The 20,549-nt window shown below is 51.6% G+C and overlaps 2 protein-coding genes across 11 annotated transcripts in view; one reads left to right on the top strand and one right to left on the bottom strand.

Moving 5' to 3' along the window:
• Positions 1–3,045: 3,045 nt before the first annotated feature.
• Jmjd4 (jumonji domain containing 4) lies at positions 3,046–7,873 on the bottom strand. Of its 3 annotated transcripts, none has more exons than XM_042669489.1 (6): positions 7,555–7,873; positions 6,540–6,705; positions 4,733–4,867; positions 4,302–4,569; positions 3,763–3,837; positions 3,046–3,507 (listed from the first exon to the last, which is right to left on the bottom strand). In XM_042669489.1, the coding sequence occupies exons 1-6, from the start codon at positions 7,814–7,816 to the stop codon at positions 3,208–3,210; spliced, it is 1,206 nt and encodes a 401-aa protein (XP_042525423.1). In that variant the 5' UTR covers positions 7,817–7,873; the 3' UTR covers positions 3,046–3,207. The 3 variants fall into 3 exon arrangements, with proteins under 3 accessions (XP_042525423.1, XP_042525422.1, XP_042525421.1); XM_042669488.1 differs by having other exon boundaries at positions 3,763–3,909; positions 4,302–4,533; positions 7,555–7,872; XM_042669487.1 differs by having other exon boundaries at positions 3,763–3,909; positions 7,555–7,871.
• A 192-nt stretch (positions 7,874–8,065) lies between these two features.
• The window catches only part of Snap47 (synaptosome associated protein 47), a 37,222-nt gene continuing 24,738 nt past the window's right edge, over positions 8,066–20,549 (top strand). Inside the window, exons 1-4 of one of the 8 annotated variants that reach the window (XM_042669502.1) lie at positions 8,296–8,694; positions 9,863–9,974; positions 15,887–15,974; positions 16,717–16,843. The gene's annotated coding sequence lies outside the window, so the exon portion shown is untranslated. Of the gene's footprint in view, positions 8,109–8,295; positions 8,695–9,862; positions 9,975–15,404; positions 15,975–16,276; positions 16,844–20,549 lie in introns of those variants that run through there. The other 7 variants (XM_042669494.1, XM_042669498.1, XM_042669495.1 and 4 more) reach the window with 7 other exon arrangements.

The following is a 20,549-nucleotide window of genomic DNA, read 5'->3' as shown; positions in this document are numbered from 1 at the left end:
GTTCTCAAGTCCTTTATATAAAGTGGCATCGTATTTGTGTATAACCTGTGCACATCTTCCCACACATGAAGTCATCCCCAGAGCACTTGTAATCTAATGCAATGCACACATTTTCTGTGGATCTAGTATAATCTGCACATGGCAAATCCAATTGTGCTTTTTTGAACTTTATTTTTTTGTTGGTCGTGGGGCTTGAACTGTTTAGAATTAGTTTAAAAATGAGGTCTGAGCACAGTTCAAAGCAAGGGCAAGGGAAGTCCATGAGCCCTTCATCTCCAGTTAACCCTGAGAAAACCGGGAGTGGAGATGTGCCTCAAAGTCGTAGAGAACTAGTGGTAAGCAAAAAGGCTCGGAGACACCATGGAGGTTCAGAGTTCAAGCTCGAAGACTCTATCCCCTAAAAAACTTTGTGGCATGCTTGGTTGAGTCCATAGATGGGTAATGAACACACTGATAGAAAACCAACTCTTCCTTACTCATATCTTATTTTCAACTTGTACTTCTTTTGTGATACTATAGAGATCTTCAAACCCAGGCTACTGCACGGGCATCTTGAATGCAGTGACTTCTGTGGAGATCAAAGAATTGCATTTCTTTGTTTTTTTTTTTTTTGGGTACAGTTGTGGGGCCTTAACTCTGGGCCTGGGCGCTGTCCCTCAGCTCTTGAGCTCAAGGCTAGTGCTCTACCACTTGAGCCACAGCGCCACTTCCGGCTTTTTTCTTTTTGCTTATATGGTGCTGAGGAATCGAACCCAGGGCCTCGAGCATGCAAGGCAAGCGCTCTACCACTGAGCCACCTTCCCAGCCCAAGAATTGCATTTCTTTCATTACACTTAATGGGTGCAGTTGGATTTACATCTATTTTATTCTATTTCTTGTTAGCTTACATTAGTTCCACAAGTTTCATTGTGACACTACCATATATGCACATGTGCATTGAGTGTCTCCCATCCAAACTCCCTTCTGTCCTCTCTAGCCTTCCTCGTTTATCTTCATTCACTCTGCATTTACTCACCTCTTCTCACTAGTATGAACTGCAACAAGGTGTCTGGCCAGTGGCTCCATGCTCTGTCTGTCATGTGTGTATTAATCTTCATCTGCACCATGTGTGTGAACTGTCCCAAAGTGGGTGGAACCAGGGCCCTAGACATCCCTCCCCAGGTCAGGTCCTCAGGCAGGACAGTATGGGACAGTTCTGCATTCTAGCCTCAGTAGCCCTTGAGCACTCATTGAGACATTTCTTTTGGTACAGCCTCAAGCAAATATGAAGCCATTGCTATTTTTATTTTCCCTCACCCTGAACTATTTCCACTATGAAGAGCACTCTCCTGATTAAATAGGGGCCCATCTGTGGCCAGATGCACAGGCCTCCAGTGGGGTTCTAGTTAATGCCAAAGGCAGTAAGGTGGAACCTGCAGTGCAGGTTGAGCACCATCTTGTAGGAAACAACTGGATGTCTTCAGTGCAAGACCCCACCCAGGCATGAAAAGAATTTCCCAACATCAGGCCTTGTAGTGCGGCCTCTGGAGGAGCTGTGACCATTTCCAGTTCCTTTTCCCCAAGAAGTCCTCGCCCAGTAGCACTGCAGGTCAGAGCAATACTTTCCTAGTTCCTAAAAGGTCTGCAGTTCCAGCGGGAGGCCGGTCCTTGGAGCTCTAAGCCTGGATGGCACTGTTGTGGTTCATCTGACAGCCCCTAGCATAGATTATCAGACACATCAAATCGCTGCCCTCCTGGGCTTCCATTCTAGCTGGGGGTCAGCCAGTTCCACTGGACTTCATAGGAGGCTGCATCCAGGATATAAGATGTGGCTGCTAGGCAGACATCACCTTCCTCTGTTCTGATGAAACCACCTACCTGAAAAGGTGAGCGAACTCTAGCTTGAGGGAGAGGTCGGACAGACCTCAGTCCCATCTAAAACCCTTACTGGGGGGATAAGGTCTGGCAGGATTGTGGATGAGGTTAAAGGTTGAAAATCAGAGCAGCTGTAGAAGAACCCATACCACCCAGCCCTACGTGCCCACCTATGCATCGACCCAGTGGCCCAAATCAAGAGTTGTAAGCTACTTCTCACACTGGTGTCTTGAGGTATAGGGTGTCATAGGAGCTTGTAGTCTGGCTAGGGGACAGCCTGTCAATTCAGGTTCCAAGTGCCTGCCAAATAGACTAGCCAGTACAGCAGGTGCTCCCTCCCCAGGGCTGGACACCATGGGTGGGGAGAGACTGTCACAATGCTGGTGTTCCCTCTGCCATTGTTGTGCTTGGCTCTGCTACAAGATAGCTAGTGTGCTAGGCAGGGCACAGGAGCCCAGGCTGCTCGTGGTGCTGTGCAGAAGGCTTCCTTCTGTACTGATGCTCCATCCCAGGCGCCTGGCTGAGTGTCTTGGCCACTTAAGTCCTGGTGCCTCTAGATGTGGGTGGACAACACCCAGCTTAACAAGCCAGCTTCTGTCATGCAGTGCCCAGTTACTTGTGGCCCAGGCAGAGCCTGGAGCCCCTGAGGCACACACTGTGAAGTCCTTGGCTTTTGGTAGGCCAGATGAACACTTACCTAATCTCAGTGGCGAGCCAGCCAAACCTCCCGAGATGGAGGGCCAGGATCAGCAGCCCAGGAGAGTGGTGCTGCCGGCTCAGCAGAGGCCTCTCCAGCCACAAGAGGGCAGGGAGTAGTCTCTTCTTTTGGTTTGGATAGTGGTGCTGTCCCTGAACTCTTCAGCTTAAGGGGAGCACTGTACCATTTAAGCCACTTCTGGTTTTCTAGTGGTTTGTTGGAGATAAGAGTCTTATGGATTTCCTTGCCTGGCTGGCTTTGAACCGAGATCCTCAGATCTCAGCCTCCTGAGTAGCTGGATTACAGGCATGAGCCACCAGTACCCAGCTATAACCTGTATTTTTTTTGGGTCGGTCATGGGGCTTGAACTCTGGGCCTGGGCACTGTCCCTCAGCTCTTCAGCTCAAGGCCAGTGCTCTAACTCTTGAGCCATAATGCCATTTCCGGTTTTCTGGTGGTTTATTAGAGATCAGAGTCTCATGGACTTTCCTGCCCGGGCTGGCTTTGATCCTGTTTCTCAGATCTCAGCCTCCTGAGTAGCTAGGATGACAGGCGTGAGCCGCTGGCGCCCTGCTACAGCCTGTAATTCGTGAAGGAGTCAGAGGCAGAAGTCCGCTGCGCACTGGCATCCCTAGTGCAGTAACTTCCCACAGGCACTACAGGGCTGCAGTACTGGACATGGCGTCTTTCAGCTGTGCAAGCAGCTCTTCTGGCCGCAGGGAGAATGTGCTGGTGTCTACTCTCTGGAAGTCAGGGTGTGTGATCAGAGAGGTCAGCACTTCCACAAGGCGGCTAACATCAAATGCAGCCTGCTGGTGGCCTAGCCCTGGGCCCGGGCTGTCCTTGAAAACCTCCTCTGGCCCCTGCCCTAGGACAAGGAGCCTCTTTTCAGCAATGATCTTCAGAAAGTGGTAAAACTCTTCAAAGTTGATCCCGGAGCAGGATTTCATAATGACCTGGGCAGAGCAGAAAGGCCAGTGAGCTCTGTGGGCTAGAGCCATGGATGTGGCCTCAGTTTACAACGGATCCCAATACTGTGCTTACAGACCAGGGCAGGAACCCATGAGACAGAGGTACTGAGGACAGCCTGGCCACCGGTGCTCTGCAGGCTCTGAGTTCACAGCAGGCCCTGGGTGTCTGCCCTGGCGCTAGGCTCAGACAGCATGCATGATTGCTGCCCTCTGCTCTGCCTGTCTTGGCCACCCACCTACCTGACAGTGGTGGTGCCAGTCGGGCATGGAGTCCTTCCACTCGCTTATCTCCCTCTGTACAGCCTGGAGCTCCTGCTGTAGGAAGTGCCACATGTTGGCCAGGTTGTATCCATTGACCCAGTTGTGGTTGATAGAGATGGTGTCATCCTGGAGGGCAGGGCACAGGCTAGCTACCAAGTCCGCAGCAGGTACCATGGGCGCGCAAGCCTATCTCCCTATCCCTTGACCTTGAGTGTCAGGCCTAGGTGCTAGCAGAGCAACCCTGGAACATGCCAGGTGCTCAGCCCAGAGACTGGACCCACAGTGCCAACCCAAAAGGGACCCGGGCTGGTGGGTGGGAAAAGGGCTCAGATTGAATAGGCACAGGGCAGGAATAAGGCAGGGAGTAAAGCGAGGGACTGGGAACTCCACAGCTTCATCTGGTCTGTTGCTTATCCAACCCTGAGGGTCAGGAGCTAACCCCTTTCTTAGAGGACACAGACAGGAGCTGTGTGAAGGGAAGGGTCCACTAAGGGCAGGACCTGGTGTGCCCACCTTACCAGGTTGTACACTTGGTGGTGCCACCCACTGGGTACAAACACCATCTCTCCAGCCTCCTGCAGGACTTCCAGGGGCGGGCTGCTGTGCTGGAACCGGGGGTACAGGCGGGCATCCAGGAGCACAGGGGCGGTCACGTCATAGGGCAGGCTGCCATGGCAGTCACGCAGGGCCTCTTCCTGCCCAGGTGGGAATAACAACCACTTCTTCCTCCCACAGATGTTGACTGACCAGCTGTAGGAGCGGAATATGTCCGCGTGGAAGGGCGACCTGCAGCAAGGCCTCCTGGTTTATGCCTTGTGGGGTTCAGAGTGGGCCCTGGTTCTCCTGAGGGGCCCTCGAGCTGGCTCCCCAGAGGTCTCTATGCACAAAGGGCAGTCACAGCCCTCACCCTTCCCCTTACCAGATACCTGTGGACCCTGTCTGACATTACCAGCTGCCCTTGGGCCCTGCGTAGACAAATCGGTAGTCATCTACATCCAGAGCATCCCAGAACTCATTCAGCCAGTCAGATGAGAAGTACACGGGAAGAGTGAACACATCCTCCAAGTCCTCCACTGTAGACTCCCTGTGGAGAGCACAGGTACAGAGGAGGCTACCGGAGGAGCCCACACTGCACCCCACCCATACCACATGGGGTTAAGACCAACCTGGCAGGTGAAACCCTTCACATGCTCAGCCCAGGATGGTAAGCATGGCAGTGGCTTTGGGGTGGACTGTGCCCTGGCATTACCACACACAGTGGCCATTCTCCCACAATCCCAGGATTTTGGCTTCTGGCTACATTGGGAACTCTGAGCACTTGGTGTTCCTCCTTCATTTCTTTCTTTTTTCTTTTTGATGGTTGTAGGGCTTGAACTCGGCCTGGGCGCTCTCCCTGAACTTCATTCAGCTCAAGGCAAATGTTCTACCACTTGAGCCACAGCACCACTTCTGGTTTTCTGGTGGTTAATTGGAGATAAGAGTCTCCATGGGCTGGGAAGGTTGGTCAGTGATAGAACACTTGTTTTGCATGCATGAGGCCCTGGGTTCGATTCCTCAGCACCACATAAGCAAAAAGAAAAAACCCGGAAGTGGTGCTGTGGCTCAAGTGGTAGAGCGCTAGCCTTGAAGAGCCGAGGGACAGTGCCCACACCCAGAGTTCAGGCCCCATGACTGGACCCCCCCCTTAAAAAAAAAGTCTCCTGAACTTTCCTGCCCGGGCTGGCTTTGAACTGTGATCCTCAAATCTCAGCCTCCTGAGTAGCTAGGATTATAGACACGAGCCAATGGCCCCTGGCTTTTCCATTTCTTCATAATGGCCAATGAACTACTCAACTTTTGCTATCAGATTCCAGGCTGCAGGCCAAGCATGAAGGTTGCCTGTGAATCCTTTCAATCTCAGCAATGAGACCCCAACCACAGAAACATTTTATACCAGTCCCAGGGAAGACACAGCTCAAACAATACTGCACTGGAGAAGCCACCTAGATTCATGCTCACACGAGTCCTAGTCAGACAAGACAGGGCTGACACCTGGTAGCAACAAACCACTTGTAGATGCCAAAACACCATATGCGTTTCTCTGACAGACACATATGTCTTGGTGCAGTCCACAAACCTATTTGGGGTTTGGGCATTGATTTTCCTGTATCCTTCTGATTGTACGACTCCACGCCTCCCTCTGCCTTTTTTTAAAATTTTTAGGCCAGTCAGAGGAAACACAGACTACATTGCTAGCTCAGGAAAAGGGGAATCTTGAAATCTGAGAGACAGATTTACTGAATGCATTGTGCATTTTGCACCATCACAAAGTAAAAAAAATCCTAAGGCAGAGCCGGGTTCTGGTAGTTCATGCCTGTAATCCTAAATCAGCCAGGTGCTGGTGGCTTGGGCGTGTGATCCCAGCTACTCAGGAGGCTGAGATCTGAGGATCACAGTTCAAAGCCAGCCTGGACAGGAAAGTCAGTGAGACACATCTCCAATAAACCACTAGAAAACCAGAAGTGGTACTGTAGTTCAAGTGGTAGAGGACTTGCCTTGAGCAGAAGAGCTGAGGGATGGCGCCCAGGCCCAGAGTTCAAGCCCCACAACAGAAAAATAAAAAAATAAAAATCACAGTCCAAATGTGTAAGAACCAAGTTACTGATTGTGGCCACCACTGGGCTGCCAGGCTGATGTGCTGACTTCCAATGGAATGCCAATATGGCCACCACTGAAACCAAAGCGCATCAGGGGCTGTAGACAGGGCCACCCACTACCTGCACAGGTGCCAGTCCTTGAGGTAGAGGCAGCCCCGAGGGGAACTGTAGCCCCCCTGGATGTACTCCTTCCAGTAGCTGATGTAGTCTCGGAAGGACATGTGCTCCTTGGGGTTTGAGTTGTATTCCTGGACCCCACAGTTGGCAACAGGTACAATCACGTCTCCTGAAGAAGACAGCACATGCGTGGGTGAGAACAGTCGTGTACCTTGCCTCCCGGGCTCTACCACCCTCCAAGCCAGCGCCTGGCGCATCCAGGTTAGACTGGCCTGGGTGGCCCCTTCCATGTGCTGGTCTGCAGTGCATCCTGGGAAGCCATCCCGGCCCCTTCTGCCAGCGCTCGGACCAGGGTGGAGGGTTCAGGTCCCCTCCACCTTCCTAACTTCTCCCACGCCAGTTCTGGAGGCCGTGGGTACATCCCATGATTGGAGAGGGGGCTCTCAATTCTCCATGCCTGCCCCGCCGCTCTGGGCCCCCGGTTCCCCCGGCCGGCCCGGTCCCCGCGCTGCCCCCGCCGTCCCCGCGCGGCCCTGGACCCCCGCGCTGCCCCCGCCGTCCCCGCGCTGCCCCCGCCGTCCCCGCGCGGCCCTGGACCCCCGCGCTGCCCCCGCCGTCCCCGCGCTGCCCCCGCCGTCCCCGCGCTGCCCCCGCGCTGCCCCCGCCGTCCCCGGTCCCCGCGCTGCCCCCGCCGTCCCCGCGCTGCCCCCGCGCTGCCCCTGCCGTCCCCGGTCCCCGCGCTGCCCCCGCCGTCCCCGCGCTGCCCCCGCCGTCCCCGCGCTGCCCCCGCGCTGCCCCTGCCGTCCCCGGTCCCCGCGCTGCCCCCGCCGTCCCCGCGCTGCCCCCGCCGTCCCCGCGCGGCCCTGGACCCCCGCGCTGCCCCCGCCGTCCCCGCGCTGCCCCCGCCGTCCCCGCGCGGCCCTGGACCCCCGCGCTGCCCCCGCCGTCCCCGCGCTGCCCCCGCGCTGCCCCCGCCGTCCCCGGTCCCCGAGCGGCCCCGCGTCGCGCCCCTCCTCACCGAACTTGTCCAGCAGGTACTGGAAGTCGGGCATCCCCGCCGGCGTCACCCACCGCCGCCGGCTGCCCCAGCCCTCGGTGAAGGCGCTGGAGAAGACGCAGGGCAGGTTGGGCAGCAGGAAGCCCCTCACGAAGTCGGCGTAGGAGAAGGCGGCGGGCGCCGCGATGAAGGCCGCGCGGGCCGGCGCCGCGCCGCCGCCGAGGACGCGGCCCTCGAGGCTCCGGAAGTGCCGCTCGGCCAAGGTGCGCGTCTCCCGGTCCATGGCCGGCGTCGGGGCGCGGCCCGGACCCCGCGGCCCGGTGGGGAGCGGAGGTCGAGGAGTACCCGCCGCGGGGCGGGCGGGGAGAGCCGCGCGGCCGGAACCAGACTCGCAGCGGCGCCGCGTCCCGGCCGGAACTCCAGCAGCGCGCGCCGGCCGGACGCCCGCGCCTACCCACTTCCGCCTCCGGCCAGGCGCGGAGCGCGCGTCTCCCGGCGGGCGGCTGCGGCGGTGGCTGGCGTCCCGCGGTCGGCCGGGCTCCGGGGTGGCGCTCCCCGCGCGCCTCCCGCCTCAGGTGAGCGGCGGCGCCGGCGTGCCGCCGCCCTGCGCGCGGACCCCGGCCCCCCGGCGCGAGTGGACGGACCGCGGGGCCTGGGCCGCGGCGGGGCCGGGGGCGGCGTGGCTGGGAAGGGAGGCTCGCGGGGCCGCAGCCCGGGCGCCGCCCCCGAGCGGCCGGGGTGACCGGCGCGAGCCAGCGGCGCCCGGCGAGCTGAGGTCGTCTTCTTGGTGGATGTGGTCATGGTAAGAAAAGAAATGCCCGGAGAAGTTCAAGCGCAGGCCCGTACCGGGGAAGGCGGAGGCAAGACCTTGTCTCAGAACTACGAGCCACGAAGCAGTCTCAGCCATGGGGCCTTTAAGTCGTCTGCACAGAGCGTATTTTTCCTCTCCTCCTCTCTGCAAGGGTCTCGTGCCCTCCTGCACAGGCACCTTGTGTGTGCGTGTTTATATGCAGGTGTATGTGTATACACACATAGCCTTCGTCCTCTTGGTGTAATCAGCAGTACCTGTGTAGTGAAGCTTCTGTGAAAGGACGTCTGCGGAGTCCAGAGAACGTCCAAGAAGCCCGACAGGTGGAAGTTCCTTGAGGGCAGAGCCTACAAGTAAACATAATTAAACTGTTTCTCTCAGTTTTCCCTCCCTCCCTCCCTCCCTCCCTCCCTCCCTCCCTCCCTCCCTCTCTCCCTCTCTCCCTCTCTCTCTCTCTCTCTCTCTCTCTCCCTCTCTCTCTCTCTCTCTCTCTCCCTCTCTCCCTCTCTCCCCCCCCCCCCCTCTCTCTCTCTCTCATCGTAGGGCCTGAACTCTGGGCCTGGGCGCTGTCTCTCAGCTCAAGGCTAGTGCTCTACCACTTGAGCCACAGCGCCACTTCCGCCTTTTTTTCTTTTTGCTTATGTGGTGCTGAGGAATCGAACCCCGGGCCTCATGCATGCAAGGCAAGCACTCTACCACTGAGCCACCTTCCCAGCCCCTTTTCTTTTTTTCGTCGGTTGTGGGGCCTGAACTTGGCCTGGGCGCTGTCCCTCAGCTCTTCAGCTCAAGGCTAGCGCTCTACTACTTGAGCCACAGTGCTACTTTCAGCTTTTTCTGCTTATATGGTTCTCAGGGCTTCATACATGCTAGGTAAGCACTCTACCAGAGTCACCTTCCCAGTCCTTTCTTTCAGTTTTATAAGCAACTTGAGAAAAATCCAATCCAAGGAAGGGACATGGATGCATTTATATAGGATACTGTATACATACATACATACATATCCTAGAGTTGATTGTAATCTAAAGTGAGAGCCATCTTAGGGACTGAGCCCTTAACCTAAAGGGTCTGACCCTTTTTCCAGGCAGTTCCATAACTAAATTGAACTAGACATACAGCTAGTATTCACTTGGTGCAGCATTTCTTGCTTGCTGATGGGGGTGGGGGGAATCTCATTTTTGGGGTTTACAGAAGTCTATTTTTTATTTATTTATTTTTTTTGGGGGGGGGGGTGGTGGATCTTGAACTCTGGGCCTGGGCGCTGTCCCTCAGCTCTTCAGCTCAAGGCTAGCGCTCTACCACTTGAGCCACAGCGCCACTTCTGGCCTTTTTTGTGTATATGGTGCTAGAGGAATTGAACCCAGGGCCTCATGCATGCGAAGCAAGCACTCTACCACTGAGCCACCTTCCCAGCCCAGAAGTCTCCTATGTTGATTGTGTGAGAACAAATGTAAAAATTTTTTTAGCACAGTATGAAGTTCAGGTAGGCATTTCTCAGGAGGAATTTCTGCACCTCTGTGACAGACATCTAGTTCCGGGAGAAAAAAAGAGGTCAAGATCAGCAGATTCCCTTGGTTCCCGAGATCTTTGGAAACAACTGAGCCTTGACTCCATAGCTGGGACCCTGAGTTCTCTGGTGAGATGTTTGGTGTTGTGTTTCCTCTTGTCCACACGGTGGCCCTCTGGTGTTACTTTGTGCCCCTAGGTCCTGGAGAGAGGTCTGCAGCACAGGTGTATATCCCTAGACAGCCCCCACAGTGGCTTGGAACTGGCTAGTGATCCACGTCCTGGGCCCCACCCACACTTATAGAGCCTGAGCCTCCTGGGCAGGACCACCTCAAAAAAAAAACAACAGGAAGGGGAATGAAGTTAGTACATTAGAGGAAATGGGGTGGAAACAGCATCCCTGTGAGTAGGGTGTTAGGATGAACACCCCAGACAACATGACTGAGCCTCCCAGGGTGGGGAAGGGAACTTGTGAGGGAGTGGAAAGAGGGTCTGCTGTGGAGTAGGAGGGCAGGTAATGGAAACAGCCCGCCAGGCCGCCCCCGCGGTGCACACACTACCCCACTGTTCTCCCGCCCAGCCTTGTAATCCGAGGTGGTGGAAGGTGTGCAAAATGTTGCTTGTTCTGTTACTTTGGAAATTAACTAAAAATAGGGTGTTTACTTGCTATTGAGACTCACTCAGGGGCACATGTGTGGTAGAAATGCTGAAAGAGACCCATTATGTCAATCTCAGTGAATTAGGATTCATGGCCATGTGACCATCGACTTAATTCCCCAAGAGCGTCACTTGTGCGCATCAGGCTCAGGCACCCAGGGCTCCCTGCCATGGTCTCCTACAGTCATTCTGCTCCATATGTACAAGGTCAGTGTAGGTCTCTAGATTCATAGCATCTTTGGTTCCAGACAGGTCCCCGATTATAGCAGGCACGCACCAAGTAAGAGTTCCAAGAATGGAGCATCATTGGAGAACCAGGCAGAATGTGACACAATGCAGATATGGACACAGTCTATATTTCCACATGTTACATGGCCAACTCAGCACATATGCTTCTGCTGTGCAGACTGAGTTAACAGCTTTGTAAACAATTGGACAAACTCAAGTGTGATGTTGCATTTGGAAGGATGAAAATACCATTGAAGCAGAGGTCTGAAGTTGGAAGTGCCATTCGGATTCTGGAAAAACAGTGAGCAATATCCTCTGAGGCCCGGCAGAAGCACGGGCACACCCACAGTAATTTCATTCAAAGTTAATTGGGAAGGGTGACTTTTTTTGTAATTGGCTTTTGGTTTTGCTTCTTTGCAATGTTCTGGGGTTGTCTTTTTGTTGATGTGTTTTTTTCATAACCTAGGACCTCCTGTGTGCTAGGCACATACTGTGCCACTGAGATACACTTTCCTATTTTATGTTATGGTCTTGGCAGAGAGTAATAGTTTATAACTCTGTTTTATAACTACTAATTAGTTGGGGGATAAAGAGAGGAGGTATGTGGAAGAGTTGTATAGGTGTTTGTTACCTCTGCCTTAGAGTAGTGGGTATGGAGGTAGAAGTCAGTTGAGAGCTGCCAGGACTGGTTGATGGGTAGTTTACAGGTCAGGCTGAGGAAGGGAGGAGGGATGTAGGAAAACTCTTGAGTCTTTGTTGAGAAGAGAGGCTAGTCAAGTGGGAGGTACCCAGCAGGCAACCAGATGAGCAGTTGGTGGTGATACTGATCAAGTTGGACGTGCCTGGTAGATGTGGCATGGTGGAACCCAAAGACCACTGGATGTCTAGTTGGAGCCTCAAGAGTTCCTGGGCTTGTTAGATAAGTTTGGGTGGAATCGGCCTTGTGGTGTCATTGAACGTCATCATGTTATTTTGCCTTGTGGGGAAGGAAGATTTTGTACTAAGCCAAACCCATGGCTAGTTAATCACAAGTGAAAGAATGAGCAAAGGACGATGAAAACATACCCGTGCCAATGCATTACACTGATGCTAGATCAGATGTGGGCATTGGGTGTGACCACCTAGAGAAGAGGTGCCTGGGAGATGGCGAGGTGAGGTAGGTAGCAGTTACTGTCTCTGTGGAGTAAATGGCTGAGAGACAAGGCATGTGAGGGATAGGGGCCTGTGTGTTTATTTTAAGTTGGAGATCCTAGAGCAAGCTTGTGAACTGATAAATGAAAGAGGTTGCCATGCTTCCGCCTGTGGCCACATCCCACTCCCCTGATGCAGAGCCTCTGGGGAAGGCATGACCTTCTAGGGGATCAAGGGTCACATCCCCTTCCCAGGGACTGTGTTGGGGAGAGTCAGCCAGGTGCACAAAACCGGTAAGAAGGACCGGTGGGATCAGAAGCCCGGCAACTTCTGAGGCACGGTGGGAATATTTTTCTCACTTCTGTCCTTCCACTTAACGTCCATTTACTTTGGCTTCCTGGGAAAAGTGCCCTGGAAATCTTTGGTAGCAAAAGTTGTGGCCACGTTTCTCCTTTGCTTCTTTCTCAGTATTTGTCAAACTTGCATAGCTTTCTCATATTTATTGTTTGTAATGTCCTAAGGACTAGGTTTTGATTGGTCCCCTCTTCATTTTTCTGCTTTCTGTTCTTTTCTCTTGAATTTAGCTGATGTTGTTTTGAGGTGAGAGTAAACGAGGTGCATGTGTGAGGTAACTTTTCCCAGGTCTCAAAGTCTGTGGCAGAGCTGTAGGTCTTGCAGCTGGAACCACAGCGTGCTTCCTCTGGGTCTGGGATGCTGGGCACTGATGCTCAGGGGAGTGTGTGCACAGCTTCACTTGGTGACCATGGAATTCCTCCCAATTGTGTATGTTCAGGAGCAGTCCCTTGGGGACATGTAACCATTAAACTCACTCTCTGTGCTGTGTGTGAGACTGTGAAATGTACTGTTTTCTAGAATGTAACTCCTAAGATCCTGATAATCTTGGAAGTGATATGTCTTTTCTTTTGGCAGTACTAGGGCCCCAACTCAGGGCTTCTTATTTGCTAACCATGTGTTCTACTGCATGAGTCATACTCCACCCCTTTTGGTCTGGTTAATTTTGAGATAGGGCCTTGATGATTGCCCATGCCCTCCTGGACACAATCCTCCTATTTACACTTCCTAACCTGGCTAGTGGTACACTACCACTAATAGCTTTTTTCTGTGGAGATGAGGTCTTGCAAACTTTCTTGCTTGGGCTGGCCTGAAACTAAGATCCCCCTGTGTAACTGGGAAGATAGACGTGCACCCACTGGGCCTGTTTATTAGTTCAAATGAGATCTTGTGAATTTTTTTTACCCAGGCCAGCCTCAGATCTTCCTGAGATTTCAACCCTGGGGAGCTAGGATGCCAAGTATGTTTTTGGGATCTGTTCTTTTCTTAGTGTATAACACCAAAGATGCTTTGAATCTCTGCAGTGATGTCTTTTTTTGGGGGGGGGGAGGGGGGGTCTGGTCATAGGGCCTGAACTCTGGGCCTGGGCGCTGTCCCTCAGCTCTTCAGCTCAAGGCTAGCGCTCTACCACTTGAGCCATAGCGCCACTTCCGGCTTTTTTCTTTTTGCTTATGTGGTGCTGGAGAATCGAACCCAGGGCCTCAGGCATGCAAGGCAAGCGCTCTACCACTGAGCCACCTTCCCAGCCCCCCAGTGATATCTTTTGTATCTAGTGAGCTCACTGTTGGCTGGCCACCCCTAGGTAGCTTTGAGGTGGGAGTGATCACTGAGAAGTCTAAGCAGGATCGAACGATTGAGACTTTTAGTCCTACCTCTGACCTCCAGGGAAGGGACCAAGCCTGAGGTTGAGCTGATTATCAGTGAGTAGCCAGTGGCTTCATCAGCCATACCGGTGTAATGAAGCCTCCATAAAAACCACAAAGGAGGGCTGGGAAGTGTCTTGGGAACCCAGACTTATATTTGGTCTGTCAGAAGCACAGAAAGATAGCCTGGGCTTGACATTGACATTAGAATTGGAGGACATTTTGGGGACTGGGTCCTGAACTGGTGGGATCTGCTGTTGTCTTCAGGGAAGTACTGTTGGAATGGACTTGGACTGGAGAACACCTGGTTGATGTCTACTTTAGAACGGATTGCTGACTAGTGGGGGGAGGGGAACTCTGGTATCTGTGGTCAGAAGTGGTTTTGTTGTAAGGTGAATTATCCCAGAAGCCACATTTAGGTAGATGGAATATTGGAGTCTATTACACAGTTAGCAGGCTGCATGCAGCCAGTTGTTACAAAGGCCTGCAGCCCCTAAATACACCTAACACAGTTAGGAAACAGGACAGAGAGGGAAGAAAGAACAAAACAATACCAACAAACCAGTGCAGCTCCAGTGGAGAGCTGAACTGGAATGCCATATGACCAGGGACAAGCCAGGAGGCACGGAGACTCACAGCATGGCGTCCTGTGACACAGGACACTCCCAGTCCCAGGTGCTAGACTGGCAGGTTCAGTAACCTATCAGCCGAGTGCCCACCCCTGTCTCCAGGGATCACCTTCCTGCACTGTACCGTGAAGACCTTACATGGACACACTCAGGTACCAGCAGACCTTTCTATCCAGGGAAGATAGGCCTCGACCTTCCATATGAGTAGCTTAGAGGCTACTCAGAGCCGGGTGGTTCAAGCCATTCGAGCTAATCCATGCAGAATCAGAGCCCTCAGCTCTCCTAAGACTATGACATCTGCACCTCTCTAAGGCCAGGCCCTCCACATTCACCCCAGTGAGCCAGGCATCTGCCCTTGAGAGGACAGCTCACCTTGCCTCCGGGCATTGGGGCCGGGTGGACAGCCCCCATCTCCTGCCTGGGCCCCAGGAAGTCCACAGGAAATTATTTAGGCCCAGCCACCTTACTTCAGTTTATGTTTAGGAGTAGTGTTGGAAAAAGCGAGTGTGTTTGTTTTTTTTCCTACAGGTACCCAGGCATTGAATGAGCTGAATGAGCATGCTCTTCTCTGGCAGGTCTGGTGTGGCTCAGGAGTGGGAGGCCTGTCTTGGCCCCGAGAATGGGGCATGGCTATCTTCAGAGGTTCACTATTGTCCCAGCATGGGGCTCCTTGTCTTCAGTGTATAGACTTTGAAGACCATGGCTGGTGCTGAAGTGTCTCTCCTAATTGTGAGAAGTAGATACCAGTGACTGCCCATGTCCTGTATGTGACTTAGAGTGCTGTTCCCGTGTCCACTAAACTGACTAGCCTGTGCCTGGAAGGCCAGGCTCCTGCCCCGTCCTACAGGATGCCACGGCGCGGCTCACATGGGGGTTTCTAGTAGGGTTCATTGGGGTTTATCCGTGCGGTGAGAGACACCATTACATTGGAAGGGCTTCTCTCATTGGGGACTGCTGCTGTGGGCCTGATGTGTGCTAGGGAGCAGCTTGTGCTCCAGGCTCCCCCAGCAAGCCCTCCTTCAGGGAGACAAGGTCAGCCTTCTGTTCGGGAGATGTCTTCCACAGCTGAGAAAATTTCTCTCCATTTTCCAGTGACATCAGCCCATAAACTTCCTGGCTGTCTCTCACAGAGCTTTCCTGAGGTAAAAGTGTGAGGTGTTTTGTTTGTCTTTAACATGGAGGTTCTCCTTGGTTTGGCCAAGGACAAGTTCTTAGGAGGCCCAGTGGGGCTCCCATTGGCCCGGGTTCCCCTCTGCATCTTCAGGTTATCCCTGAGATCCCTCTAACCTTGACATTCTTGTTCGTTTTAAGTCTCCTGTCCGACTTTATTTTGTGATGACAGGACTCTCATACTGATCATGGCAGATTTCTTCAGGCTATGTCCTGATTTCAGATTTAGTAACTATTCAAGCAGTGGTCTGGTGATTGGCAAGAGTAACTAATGGTGTTGGATTGGTATAGATGCTTATTTCATGGATTTGGACCTGCCCTTGCTATTGTGGCAAAGAGAAAGTTTTTGAAACACTGAAACCCGCAAAGCTGAATTTATTTCACAAGGGAGTGGTCATTTTGGTGGGAATCTACTTTGTTCTCTTAACTCCCAGGTTGCTCCCCTCTCAGCCCATCTTTTCATGTATCTAAAGATGGAATATGCTAGATTGATTCCTGCCTTCTTCCCCCAGGTCAAGCACAGCACCAGATGGGCGCTCCTGTGTCCCGCTGCAGGAAAGTCATTCTGACCTTGGCTTAGCTAAAAGCCCCTCACCCCAGGTAGAGCATTCCACTCTGGGCCTGACCAAGGACACCACCCTTGGCCTCCAAGAGACCGTAGCTCATTTTTTATCCTCTGCCTCCTTGTTCAGACCTTATATGGGCTGGGAATGTGGCTTAGTGGTAGAGTGCTTGCCTAGCATGCATGAAGCCCTGGGTTTGATTCCTCAGTACCACATAAATGGAAAAAACCAGAAGTGACGCTATGGCTCATGTGGTAGAGCACTAGCCTTGAGCAAAAGAAGCTCAGGGACAGTGCCCAGGCCTGAGTTCATGCCCCAGGACTGGCCAAAAAAAAAAAAAAAAAAAGACATATATACCCACCCCAAAATCCAGTCCTTCATACAACCTCCAAACCCATGGGAAGGTCTGTGCCCCTCTCTGGCAAAAAAAATCCTCACCTGTTGACAATCGAGTCCAGTCTGTTCCTTTTCCGTTTTCCATTTTCCTAGCACATTATGCTTTAACTTAGCACTTCAGGTTTGTGTAAATTTAGCATCCTGCTTAGTAAACTTTCTCTTCTTCCTCTGTCCTTCATCCTCTTTGTTTCTGCGCCAACATGCTGTTCTGAGGTTATATGTTTGGATGATGGTAAAAGCTAAGGCCACGTGGCAGCACTCATAACATAGACAGATTCAAGTTACAGTAGTAGACTCCTGATACCCCTAATGGACAGGCCATCATATCACTCTGGTCTCTTCAGCTTGTTTCATATAGTCTTGATAAAGGTTGTTGTCAATAGGACTCCAGGCGGCAGCAGTGAACAGTTTGTAGGATGGATCTCAGCTATATACTCCAGCATCTCAGATGAGCAAATACTGTGAACCATGACAATTGTGAAGAAATCCAGGAGCCAGGACCTTGAATAGGTATGTATCAAACCATGTTCTTGCTAACAGTTGGCTCTCTGGGGTCCTTTTGTTCTCCCCAGTTAGAAATCACAAGTAAGAGAAAAGAAGCTCTTCTGTCCATAGCCCTTGAGTGCTCCAATGCTAGACTGACAGATCCAAATGCTCCAAGAGGTCAGGGCCTGTTCCTCCAAGACTTAGGAGCCAGAGACTTATGGCACTCAGGTTGGAGGCTTGCTCTGGCTTTGAGTGGCACCAGCACTTGAAGTTATTGTAATCCTTGACTAGCAGCCGTAGCAGACAGAACCAGCACAGCCCTCAGGCCTGGCATCCTTGCTCCTACAGCACTATGTTACAGTTATTGGGCCCAAGGTAGGGTCACTTGGCCCTAGGATTTTGGACCCTTGACTCTTTTTGTGTGTGTGTTTGCCAGACCTGGGGCTTAAACTTAAGGCTTGGAAGCTGTCCCTGAGCTTTTTTGTTCAATGCTAGTACCATACTTCTTTTTTTTTTTGGTCGGCTGTGGGGCTTGAACTCTGGGCCTGGGCGCTGTCCTTCAGCTCTTCAGCTCAAGGCGAGCACTCTACCACTTGAGCTACAGCGCCACTTCCGGTTTTCTGGTGGCTTATTGGAGATAGGAGTCTCACGGTCTCTCCTGCCTGGGCTGGCTTTGAACCACGATCCTCAGATCTCAGCCTCCTGAGTAGCTAGGATTACAGGCGTGAGCCACCAGCGCCCGGCTTAGTACCATACTTCTTGAGTCGTCGCTCCACTTCTGGCTTTTTTGGGGGTTAATTGGAGATGAGACTCTCACGGACTTTCCTGCTTGAGCTGGCTTTGAATCATAATTCTCAGTTCTCCTGAGTAGCTAGGAACACAGTCATGAACCACCAGTATCTGACTGGACCCTTGAAACTTAAGGCTTGGCAGCTCCCTAGAACTCTTCAAGTGACCACCACTAGCTTGTTGTCTTCAGCTCTGTTGTTTCTCTACCTTTGTTCCTCACCCCATTCACTTTCTGTAACTCTTCACTGCCCTTTCACCACCACCGCTGCTGCCTTTGCTGCTGCTTGAGCTGTCTCCTCTGGTTACCACTTTAGCCCTCTCTACTAACGATAAACATCAAAAGTAGGCAAGAAAGGCCTTTTAAGGACCCAGTGGTATAACACCAGAGAGCACACAGGAGAGTGTCTCCCAAGTGTTTGGAAGAAAGTGAGTGGTTGAGGTAAAGATGTTTACACCAGTCATAGCACAGTCCTTCATGCAAAGGAAGGATTGTTTGCTCCAACTGCAGACCTTCTACTGGACCATGGGGGGAAGTGTTTTTCTCTCTGGCCTGGGTGAAAATGAGTGCTAGAGTTCACTGAGGCTTCTGATGGCAAAGTCCATTGTAAGCAGTTTGAAACGGTTGGACTTCCGGAATCAGAGTTGTGTTTTGGCAGCAAGCACTTGTATAGCTTGTTCAGGGTGTTGGTTGAAAGTTTAAAGTAGCAGGGTTGTCATGATGACTGGCTGGCTGACAAAGCAGGGTTATTTGGCTGGCAGTTTACTACTCAAGGTAACATCAGGGTCTAAAAACTGTTAGGGAGACAAATCATTGTGCCCCTACATCTTAACTTATTTAAAGGAAAAATAAACATTAAAAGAAGTGCCTAAAGAGGGCCTATTACTGGGAATGATAGAGCTTTAACAGTGCCTAACAAGCCGGGCGCTGGTGGCTCACGCCTGTAATCCTAGCTACTCAGGAGGCTGAGATCTGAGGATCGCGGTTCAAAGCCAGCCCGGGCATGAAAGACCCTGAGACTCCTATCTCCAATAAACCACCAGAAAACCGGAAGTGGCGCTGTAGCTCAAGTGGTAGAGCGCTCGCCTTGAGCTGAAGAGCTGAGGGACAGCGCCCAGGCCCAGAGTTCAAGCCCCACGACTGACCAAAAAAAAAAAAAACAGTGCCTAACAGTTCTTACTTTTAGCTCTATACTCTTGGGAGGACTGGGTATTTTTTCTTTTTTCTTTTTTTCTTTTTGGCCAGTCCTGGGGCTTGAACTCAGGGCCTGGGCACTGTCCCTGAGCTGCTTTTGGTCAAGGCTAGCAGTAGGGAATGTAGTGGGGAAACTGAGTCACAGCCATCCCTGTACCTGGCCAGATGCTGTGGCTGGTGGTTTCACAGACATCGTGAAGCCTAGCCCTAGCGCTCTACCACTTGAGCCACAGCACCACTTCCGGCTTTTTTCTGTGCGTGTGGTGCTGAGGAATGATTTGATGGGTGCTGGCAAGCAAGCACCCTACCACCCAGCCACGTTCCCAGCCCCGCTTGTGGCTCTCTGTATTGTTTTTGTCCTGTTCGCTTGGTATTTCAACTATGATGCAGAGAGGCTCTTTTCTGGTCTGTTTGAGATTCACAGGGCCTCTTATCTTGATGTCCGTAAGCTTTCCCTAGACTTGGGACATTTTCTGCTGTTACTTTACTGAAAAAATTGTCTTTGCCTTACCAAAAATTTAAAAATTTGGTTTCCTGATCTTGTCCTAGAAGTCATAAATATTGAGGTCATAATTTCTGTTTTTCTTATTGCCTAAGTATAATAACTTATTGAATTTGTCTTTAAGCCGTGATATGTTTTTCTCTGGTAGATTCAGTGTTTTAGCGATGCCTTCCCCTGAAATTTTATTCAGTTTTATCATTTGAGTTTTATTGAGACTTTCATTTCCAAGATTCTGTTTTTTTTTCCAGAATCTCTCTCTCTCTGTTAAAACTTCTCATGTACACCTTATATTGTTTTCTTTATTTCACTCAGCTGTTTATCCCCTTTGAAGTGACTGATTATTTTTTAAATTCCTTTTGAGTGTTTTTGTCCAGCATTTCATCTATTTTGTGATTTTGTTGTTGAAGAGTTTCGAAGTTTTAGAATAGTCAGGTTACTTGTTGTTTTTTTAAAATATTCAGTAGTACATCTTTTGTTTCTTGGTTGCATTTGCACGTGTTGGGATAGATATCTCCTCCATTTTGAAAGTACCTTTTTCCACTGAGCTCCCTCCCTGTCAGTTAGTTTTTATCACTGTGACAAATATGGTTTCCAAGGCTTCATTCCACAGTCACTGCCACCATGTTTCTTTGCAGTGGCGAGGCAGACGGGAGACGTGGCAGAGAAAAGCTGTCCTCATGGCAGCCAAGAATCAGAGCATCTGGATGGGAACCCTATCTTGTTGAACAGTTTCCAAGTATATTCTCCCATTCTGTAGGCTGTCACTGTTGTTGGTTATTTTCTTTGCTGTGGGGAAATTCTGACATGTCCTCTGAAGGCTTACTCATGTGCTTTAGACTTGTTTACTAGATGGTGAGCATTAGGGAAGTGACGGATCCCATAGGCTCTGACTTAGTCCCTGAATTTATCTCTTATGATGCATCCACTATGCATACCAAAGTCATGATTAGGAATGTGGCCTGGCTGGAGGAGCTGGGTCATGGGGAGGACACCTTTCAAAGGTATCTATCTTGTCCCTGTTCTCTTCTTGCCACTCTCAGTTGGCTTCTTGCTTCGCTTCGCTACTTCCTCTCGGCCATGATGTTCTGTCTGACCACAGACTCACACTGGTGTAATCTGAATCCTCTGAAGCCCTGAACCAAGGCACTGCAGGTATTTGTCATAGCGAAGAAAATACCTTTATTAATACATATCTGAAAGTTAGTTTCCTTGTCTTGAAGTATTGGCTTTTTTTTTCTTACAGTAAT

This window comes from Dipodomys spectabilis, unplaced genomic scaffold, assembly GCF_019054845.1.
Source record: "Dipodomys spectabilis isolate Male_0828 unplaced genomic scaffold, ASM1905484v1 ptg000496l, whole genome shotgun sequence".
NCBI classification, from domain to species: domain Eukaryota; kingdom Metazoa; phylum Chordata; class Mammalia; order Rodentia; family Heteromyidae; genus Dipodomys; species Dipodomys spectabilis.
This window is presented reverse-complemented; position numbering and strand designations above follow the sequence as displayed.

Bases quoted from the DNA above. Each gene is read 5' to 3' on its own strand.
- Jmjd4 (XM_042669487.1), bottom strand. From the start codon at position 7,816: ATGGACCGGGAGACGCGCACCTTGGCCGAGCGGCACTTCCGGAGCCTC. The intron at 4,868-6,539 runs GTAGTGGGTGGC...TGCTCTCCACAG, and splicing joins AAGGACTGGCACCTGTGCAG to GGAGTCTACAGTGGAGGACT. The intron at 4,570-4,732 runs GTAATGTCAGAC...GCCTTGCTGCAG, and splicing joins GCAGGGCCCAAGGGCAGCTG to GTCGCCCTTCCACGCGGACA.